The sequence below is a fragment of the Aythya marila genome, assembly GCF_965140915.1.
Source record: "Aythya marila genome assembly, chromosome: 2".
Classification (NCBI taxonomy): domain Eukaryota; kingdom Metazoa; phylum Chordata; class Aves; order Anseriformes; family Anatidae; genus Aythya; species Aythya marila.
The window spans coordinates 6,034,689-6,044,775 of NC_139043.1; the positions used below are offsets into that span (position 1 = coordinate 6,034,689).

General features: G+C 36.6%; 1 protein-coding gene across 1 annotated transcript in view; it reads left to right on the forward strand.

Annotated features, from left to right (window-relative positions):
• Positions 1 to 1,692, forward strand: part of LOC309875212 (sodium channel protein type 5 subunit alpha-like) — a gene marked incomplete at its 5' end in the record, with an annotated part of 39,039 nt that extends 37,347 nt beyond the window's left edge. The window contains 1 exon segment of the mRNA XM_082754358.1: positions 113 to 1,692. Coding sequence (XP_082610484.1) covers positions 113 to 1,263 — 1,151 coding nt within the window. The 3' untranslated portion in view covers positions 1,264 to 1,692.
• Positions 1,693 to 10,087: the final 8,395 nt, after the last annotated feature.

Genomic DNA, 10,087 nt, shown 5'->3' on the forward strand with positions numbered 1-10,087 from the left:
ATAATGTTGATTGCTTTCAACACCTGAAACACAGAATATAACAAAATGAACATAAGTATGGAATTTCATTGATGTGTCTTGACAACATTTTGGTTTCTTTTTCTTTTCAAAGCTATTGGACTTGCTGAAGGCTTTTCAAGCTTCTTCTCTCCCACGCTTCTGAGAATTTTTCGTTTGGCACGAATTGGACGAATCCTGAGATTGATTCGAAAAGCTAGAGGAATTCGAACTCTTCTTTTTGCGTTATTGATGTCTCTTCCTGCTCTGTTCAACATTGGTCTTTTGCTTTTCCTGGTTATGTTCATTTATGCTATTGTGGGCATGACAAACTTTGCCTGTCTTGGCTGGGAAGATGGGATTGATAACCTTTTCAACTTTCAAACTTTTGAAAGTAGCATACTCTGTCTCTTCCAAGTTATAACATCAGCTGGCTGGGATGGACTTTTGAGTCCTCTGATAAAGGAACCTGCATCATGTGCTCCCAACTTAAATATGACAGATAAAGACAGCAATAGTTGCAGAAATAAGGTCGTTGGTATCACATTTTTTGTAAGCTATGTCATTATATCGTTTCTCATTGTTGTAAACATGTACATAGCTGTCATTTTAGAGAACTTCAGTGTCGCCACTGAAGAAAGTGCAGATCCGCTTTGTGAGGATGACTTTGATATGTTTTATGAAACCTGGGCAAAATTCGATCCTCAGGCAACACAGTTTATTGAATATTCTGCTCTTTCAGACTTTGCAGATGCACTGGCAGAACCTTTACGCGTTCCAAAGCCAAATACAATTCAGCTCATATCAATGGACCTCCCTATAGTGAGTGGAGATAAGATCCACTGCTTGGATATCTTGCTTGCTTTCACTAAAAGGGTCTTAGGAGAATCTGGGGATTTGGATAGTCTGGAATTACAGATGGAAGAAAAATTTATGGCTGCCAATCCATCAAAAGTTTCCTACAAGCCAATTACTACAACACTTAAAAGAAAACAAGAGGAGGTGTCAGCTCTTGTTATTCAAAGGGCCTTCAGGAGGCATTTGGTGCAGCGATCTTTGAAACGCAAATCTTTCTTACACCGTCATAAACATCGTAACAGTGGTGTCTTTGAAGAAGAGACACATGAGAAGGAAGGTCTTATTCCATCAAGGCTTAATGGAAATTATGGTAGGAAGATAGACAAATCAGAAACTACATCTTCTGTATCTCTCCCTTTATTTTATGATGGTATTGCTGGAAGAGATAGTGATAATGTGGACACATAGTTTAGCCCAGGCTGCAGCATTTTTACTAAACCAATGAGAATTATTTTGAAATGGAGAAAATCTTCAAATTCTAGTAATTGGATGAAGAAAATATCCTTAATTTACAGTAGTTATAGTATCCTTTAGGTATTCTGATTGTTCAGTTTTGCAAATGATCCTTCAAATAAGTAGAATTTGCACAACTATGTCATAAATATTAGAAGAAAATCAAACCGTGTTTTTTTTTTTTTTTTTTTTTTTTTTTTTTTTTCCCCTCAGCTACTGGAATTGGTGTGTTAATTTTTCTTTCTGTAATTTTTGTATTACTTCATATTTCTGTTACTATGGGAGAAATCTCACAAGATCAGTTGTAATTTTAACATGATTAATAGGCACACAAGGCTGTAGAACAATGTCTCTTCAGAGATAAAGTCTGGTATAAAAAATTGGTTATTGTGGGAAAATGAAATAATTACTACATTTTCTGTGAAGGAGCTCACTTAGGATATTTAAATAAAGGATACTTTAAAAGCCACTAATTTTTAGGTTGCCTGAGACCATCTTTCTCCTAATTCCTTTGGGAGTATTCATTTACGCTTATGAATTTTTGAGTTATCTTTACATGTGCACCTAAACAGATTTAGGAAATCATCCTCAGGTAACTATGCTTGAAAGTTATATGTAACTTGTTCCTTGTATTCCATTGTCATTGATAAAGATGTTGAAGAGCTTGGTCCCAAAACTGACCCCTGAGGGACACCACTTGTGACTGGCGTCCACCCAGATATAGAACCATTGACCAAAACCCTTTGGTTGTGACCAGCCAACCAATTCTTTATCTATTCTAACAGTCCATCCTTCAGATCCATACCTCTCCAATTTAGAGAGAAGAATGTGGTGAGAGACCACATCAAAGACTTTGAAAAGCCTATTCATAAAATCCCGAAGTTAGGTAAACTTTACTTAATGAGATCCTTCAAATGGAATGATTATAAGCACTGCATGTCAGACTCTACTTAGTAGACAGACCTTTTTAAGGAAGCTCTGGGGAAAACCATTTTCTCCTTCATGAAATGATGAAAAGTAGGGATAAAAAATTAGCTCTGATGGCTCTGATGATTCTATTGCTCAGAACACCCAAAGGGCTGCCCTGAGGGAAATCATTTTTTGGAACTTCTCCATTTCGTGAAAGGTCAAATATGTATCACGCAAGACTGATGATACCTGCCTTCTTGTACATGTATCTTATATAATAACAGTAAAATGTTAGAAGCCCATTTATGACATCTTCTTGTACTTAAGAGAGAGCTTTAAAGCATGTTAAGCAATTCATGTGTTTTGTAGTGACTCTTCAGCAATAATAAATTCTAATCACTATGGAAATTAAATAATCTCAGTATAACAGGCTGGAGAAATGAGCTAACAGGAACATTGTGCAGTTCAACAAAAGCAAATGATGAGACCTGTACCTGGAGAGGAGGAATCTCGTGCACTAGTAGATGGCTGGAAGTGATGTTTGCAGAAAAGGTATTAGGAATCATGGTAGACATCGTCCCTAGGGGTGTTCAAGGAAAGGTTGGACATAGCGCTTAGGGACATGGTTTAGTGGGTGACATTGGCGGTAGGGGGATGGTTGGAGTGGATGATCTTGAAGGTCTTTTCCAACCTCAATTTTTCTATGATTCTATAATTCAGTGTAGGAGAACTGTGATAATAATGGTTGCAAAAATCAAAGGATTTTGTGCAAGATGTATTGTTTCAACCAAATCTTAAGAATTACTGTACACAAAATTTCATCATTATACTTCATCCAAACATCATGGAAAGTATTACTTAGTAATCTGCAAAAAACATCACAGAATTCTTAAAAGACAATATTTTTTTAAAGTCAGCAAAAACATTTATTTCATTGGCTCTGAAAACAAAACAAAACAAAACACAACACACTTATGTATGAGCATATATTAATAATTACTTTTTTTTTTTTTCAGTTCAGTTTGATAGGTGAACTGATCTAGTTGTCTCAGAACTAGTAATGAAGTAGAACTACTTTAGGTTATTTAATAAAAAGTTCATATGCATATGCAATTATGTAATTCTGTCTGTTTTGTAAAAGGTATCTTACCCTTCAGTTTTAGTTTATTACAACACACAATCTGTTTTAATGGGTAGAACTACAGTAATATAACTTTCCAAAAATAGCTACATATTAGGACAAGATAACTGCAAATGTTTTACTTGTTATAGGGAATCAGAAGAGATTTAGGAGTCTTAGGACAGCTATAGCAGGAACAATAAGGTAATTACTCAATTTTTGCTGTCATTTCCTGTACTAAACACTATTAAAATATGACAGATAGTCAAATCTAAGCTATCTGTAGGACAGATAAAGGCATGTCAAATCTAAGAGTTAGTGGGTTTAGATACAGGTATGGTTTGAACTACCTTTATGACTTTCAGAAGAGTTTACATTCAGAAAAGAAATTGTCAGAGACGACTCATGAATTTGTACTCAGCATCAAGAGCACTGGGCAGTATGATGCAGAGGGACTTGGTCGGTGTGCTTGGAGCCAGCTCCTGTCCAGCACAGATTGCTTTTGTGAAGGCGGTGCAGGCGGTGCATAGTGATGCTTTTGAGGCAAAACTATTCTGTTTGGTGTGAGCTGCAACGAGCTGTCAGCTTTTGTTCAACGAGTTACCATTAGATGGCAGCATTTACTACACTTTAAAATATGGCCAGTCAAGTGAAACAGATGACAAATTTGTACACTTCATCATGGAAGCATTAAATTAATTGTAAGTAACTTGGATAATATTTTATTTTATTTTATTTTATTTATTTATTTATTTATTTTCCCCTGGGCTCTGAAGTCAGCCACGATTTTTGGTAGGGGCTTGTTTGCTGACTGTGTTCTGTTTTTTGCATGACTGACAGATCTTGATCATTGTCATCTACTGCATCCTGAACGTATCTGTCCTCCTGCACCAGTGGATCCTCCAGGGGTTAGTTTTATTTGTTATCTGTTACTTTGAACAGAAGGAAAATTCCTTCCTGATTCTCAAGCTAGCAATACAATATCTGAAGTTTTTCTTTAGACAGGCATGTACTCCCTCAGTTTATCTCCAGTTTGACAAATTGAAACACAACTTTCCATTGCTCTGCTACCAAGAACTAGTCATAAATTATTAGAAATCAAATTCCACGTCTAGTACAAATTAATGCAGCTGAAGTACTTTCAGAGGGTTTGTCAACCTAAGAGACATATTGGAGTAAGTCCAGTGGAGGACCACCAAGACGGTGAAGTATGTGGCTTTTGAAGAAAAGCTGAAAGATTGGTTTGTTTAGTCTTAAGAAGAGGTGAAATGATAGGTCTTAGTTCTGACTTCAGCTACCCAATGGGTATTTATAGAGAAGTAAGAGTCTTTCAGGGGTACACAGTCAAGAGGCACAAGTTACAACAAAGAAAGATCTGGTTAGACGTTGGAAAAAAAAATCCACATTGTGGGTGGATAACCATTGGAACAGATCACTTTGTGGTAAAACCACCACAAAGTGTTGTAGGATTTTCCTTGGAGAAAATCAGAAATTGACCAGAGAGGTCTCTGAGCAACCTGATCTAACTTCAAAGTTTTATCTATCTTTTCAGATGCATCTTCCTTTGGTTGATTGAATGAATTGCTCTATGACTCCATGACAGTAGACACATGCTTTTCAAACTAATGTTACGGACACAAGACTTATCCTCCTGATTCAACAACCATTTATATCGTTTATATCATACAGGGATCTGAGTCAATAAGAATCAGTGTGGTTTGCGGTATGCAGTTCTAGATTCTCTTTATGGTAGGGTGACAAATTAAAGACAGCAAGGAGATTAACAGGAGATTTCTTGTTCTTCCCCCTCTGGGATCCAAAATAATAAGAGTTTTCTGAAACTCCTACAACAGATTTCTTTCTGAGAGTTTCTTCAGTAATCCCATCTATTGAGCGGTTTCAGAGGTGAACGTGGTGGCAAAAGTTTAGGCTCTTTGCTCTGCCAATTCCAAAGAAAATATGTGAAGCCATCAACTTAGTAAGTGGTTTTATTGATCTGCAGGGACTTTTGAAAGAACAATAGAGATGTTTTGGCAACCCCTCAGGAAAATATAGCTGTTTGGGCAAATCTGTTGCAGTTGTCTGCTTTGTGGTTCCATGGAGCTAAGGCAAGGTGTGCCAAGCTGATTTTGATAATAGTCATTACTTTAATGCAGAACTACAAGTGTTTTGGGCAAATTGAGGGCAATGCAGTTTCCTCTTCTCTTCAGGATCCAGGGGGATTGGCGTTAAGTAGGAGAATTCAAAGGTTAGAAGATTCATAGAGAATAAGTTAGACTAACCACAACAGGTGCCCTACTCTCCTGTCCAAACATTGTGTAGAATTTGTCCCCAGAGATCTATTAAAGTACTCACAAGAAAAATCAGCTTTTATCCTAGCTTTCTTTTGGTCACATCTTTCTTGAAATTAAGAGAGTAAACCAGAGATAGAATTTTAGTAGTGGCCCTACTATACTACCAGTCTTAGCATTCTCTGAAGAGTTTATGAGTAAAAAATTCATACCACTATGCTATTTATTTTATTTTATTTTATTTTATTTTATTTTATTTTATTTTATTTTATTTTATTTTATTTTATTTTATTTTATTTTATTTTATTTTATTTTATTTTATTTTATTTTTTAATGTGGCTATGGCTGGAAGAATCAGTTACTGTAATAACACAGACATACTTAGGCAAATATAATAGAAAGTCATCCCTTTATTCTTCATTTGATATCTCTCTTGCTGTTGCTGCTACTGAAGCTTGCAACTGTTGGAACCAAGGATCTGTGTAGGAGGACAGATTCCTCAATGTCTGTACACAAAAACTGCCCCAAGCACTTCCAGCTGCTGCTTTCCCCCACTTCTGGACAACATCCAGAGAAAATTTCTCCCTCTTTTCAGTGGAACATCAGTAAATTTCAGTCCAAATAGCAGCATCAGGACCCCACTACAGCATCTTCATAAAATGGCATTCTGTTCCTCCTTATATGTTTGTAGGGCCCATTGCTCATTTCTCAGGCTCAATGACATCCCGTTCAATATAAAACTTGTGCCTATGTCCATTACGTCCATCTTACTGATCACATTCTCAGCTTCCTTTTATAAATTGTTTTGTCTATGTAACTAAAAGACTATGGTTGTGAGAACCAAATATAATGGGTAAAAGTTAAGGTCTCCTACTGTCGCCTAAGTAGCGGCTTTATCCCTTAACAGCCAATCATCCAGGTGGCAAGCACCCAAAAAAAACGTATAGGAAAAAGAGAACATTATTGTACAAACACGGGTAAAAACAGTGGAATCTGCACTTTCTTATACACCTGGGAACCCACCAACAAGCTACAAAGACATTGGGAAAGCTAGGTTTTGTTAATTCTGCTGCACACGTTGGTACTTATTTGAGAACACTCTTTCTATAAGTATGTTTGCACTCTTTGTTTTGATCAGTTTACAGCCTGGAGTTTCAGCCTGAGACTGGCTTGTGTTTAAATGCTTAAACTGATGTTCTTCTTCAGCTGTAATCATCTCAAATTATTATTATTATTTTTTAATGAAAACTCTGTTATTTTTTTTTCTTTATGTCATATTGTTTCATCATGTTCATGGTGACACAGATGTATATACTTGGCTTCCAAGAAAGAATCTTGTTGATTCTTAAGTTGATATCACCCACTCCATTTTCTACATTTACTCCATATTCAGTTCAGGGCAAAGGTATTTTCTTCCCGTGTGACTAACTAAGAAATCCCTATAATGGAAGAAGGCTCAAAGGAGATGGGTAAAGGCAATGGGCCCACAAAGACTGGGGAATAATGTAGTGTGTCATTGATCACAGCTGTTGCAAAGAAAGCTGACTTTATCTCAACACAAAGGTATATGTGTCTCAGCCCAACATGGTATAAAAATGTAAGAACTAGCAAAAGAATTTGAAGGAAAGTGATGGTCTTGAGCTGATTTCAGCACATTTATTCCTTCCCTGTGCCTAGCATCATCACAGTGATAATATTATAGAGTGGTAATGGGCATCACCTTGGTACTGTGATTGAACTGTGTGTTACAATTGCAATATTTTTCTACATGTAACTTACATTTGAAATGTCATTTCATTATATTTTGTATCACTCTGCTAAGTCAAAAATCGTGTATAGCATCAAATATCTTCAAATAAATAAATTTGGTATTAAACACCATGCCCTACACACATGGAATATCTGAAAGGATTCTGGCACCCTGGCATGGCTGTTTTTCTTTCTACAATTATCCAAAGTAAAGAATATAAACAAGCAAACATCTAGAACACGGCTTTTCTGTTTGTTAAAGATAGGTCAATTATGAAAGAAAAAAAATATATTTTAGAACCTATTTGCTTACCTTAATGGTTACAGAGACAATTACAACAAACATCTTCATTTAAGGTTATAAATTTTGTATGTTTGTCTATGTATACAGAAGCAGGTATTTTAATTGCAGTGCAAATAAATTAACTTCATAATGTTTTATAGCATGTCATGAATAATATATAAGAAGTAAAGTGAGATCTAACTCTGCATTTCCTGGTTTTGTGATGGTGATTAGTAGATTTGAATACTACATCTAGATGTAGTAAAGAACAGAACAATGGGCTTGACTGGCACAAACTGTCATTTCCAAGTGTCTCATCACTGTCTCACTCACGTCTCAAGAAAGAACACTGTCCAGTGCGTCACTTCGTACTGGGAAATGCCACAGGTCAAATCCAGCTTTGTGGTCACTGCTTAAACAGTGCCCACATTTCATAGACTTAAGCAGAGAGGTACTATAAATGTCTGTGGACTCACAAGCCATTTCCTCACAAGACATGTTGGTTTTCTGAAGCTGATTCAGTAAACCTGCTCCTCTACGTGGAAGTGTTCCTTCCTCTTTCCTAGAAGTGCCCAAGGCCAGGCTGGATGGGGATGGGGGCAGCCTGGCTGGTGGGAGGGGGCCCTGCCCATGGCAGAGGGTTGGGACTGCATGGACTTTGAGATCCCTGCCAACCCAAACCGTTCTGTGATTCTGTGCTTCTACATAATCAAATGTCACTCCATCTTTCTTGTAAGGCATTTCTCTTATTCCAGCTTTCTATGGTGTTGAAGAACAAAGATATGTACTGGCTTTATAATGCTGCTGGCCTTGTGCCATTACTAATACTATAAAATGCAAAGTTGAATTGTTGAATTCCCTAGTCCTTTACTACAGTAAAAAAAAGTCTTTGACTGGGCTCAAACTCTCAGAAGAGAAATGGATTCCCAGAAATCTTAGAAGATCTGCCCTTCCCAAACACTTAGCATTTGAATGATACATGGTATTTGTACCCCAAATAATAAATACTCTCCTACTACTGCCCACTGTTCCAAGCACACTGCTTGAACATTCCTGTAAAGCCGTTAGTTTGAAGATTTGGGGATGAAATCAACCCCAGCTAGTAATGCTATCCTTTTTGTTTTGCTGGATTTTTATGCCAAAGAGGCATAGGGGCCAAACAGCTCACAAACGAGTGCTTTCCTTGTAAACAAAGCAGTGGTTGCTGTCTTTTTTTGTATGTGTGAACAATGTCAGATTTTTCTTCCTTAAAAAGTAATCCTTACCCAATGGACCAGTTCTAGTATTATGACTTGATGATTCTGTTTGCAAAGGAAAAGATCCCCTGTGTCAAAAGTCAACTCCTCGTATCAAAAAAAAGAAAAAAAAAAAAAGAAAAAAAAAAGAAAAAAAAGAGAGAAACAGTCCAGTTTCAGTAACTGAATGAGATGCTGTATAACACTTGTAGATAAATACAAGCCCTTCTGTCCTTTTCACCTTCTTTAGATGTTTTGCAAGCAACTGCGTGATAAAAATTTTATCATTAAAATATGAGAATTAAATCACCATCCAAAAATCTTGTCTGGTATCTATAAAATGTTTGTATTATTGTAAGTAAATAAGCAGAAAAGTGCCTATAAAATAGCAAAAAACTGTGGTTACAAGACTTTTCATTTACCTCAGGAAAAAAAATGCATTTACATGTGCAAATATGCTTGTGAATTGTTAACGTTACAGCAAGCACCAATTCTAGTAAACAGATTGCCTGAATTTTCCCTTTAAGAGGATAATGAAGCTCTCATGTCACCAGAAATATTAGGATGACTAACAGGTGAGACATTAATGTTATTTCAGATTATTACTACCTCTGGCCTTTATGCGATTTTGACACAAAAGCAGCTGTGGCTGACAAAGAGCAGGTGCTTAGAACATAACACATTTCTATAGCAGGAAGGGTCCTTTTGACCTTCCACTCGAATGTTCCTGTTTCCACAAATTCAAACATCTTGTTTTAGCTTTAAAAGATGAGGGTGAGATGAACGTTGAAACAAACCTAGATATTTTCTATTCTGTTTGTTGAATTTGATAGACCTTTAAAGCATGTTTTCTGAAAGGCAATTTCAGTCATTTCTCTTAGCAGAGCCCAATTATGCATTGGCTGCAGCTCACTGTATCTATCAAAGTGTCACAGATGCTTTCATGTAGGCAATATATTGCTTTGTCAGACCCAAGAGAGGGGAAAAAGGAGGCACCCCAGAGTCTTTTCCTTAAGTAGGTGTTGAGCAAATTAGCCCCATTACAATTCAGCATGCATTAGTCCATTAAAGGGCTGGAGGAAGATTCCTTTGTGTAAATGACCAAATGGTCTCACTGTATATTAGTATTAGTCATTTCCTGTTATTCTTTGAAGAAAGTTCTTGATACGTGATATTTAAGAGATCTTAATTT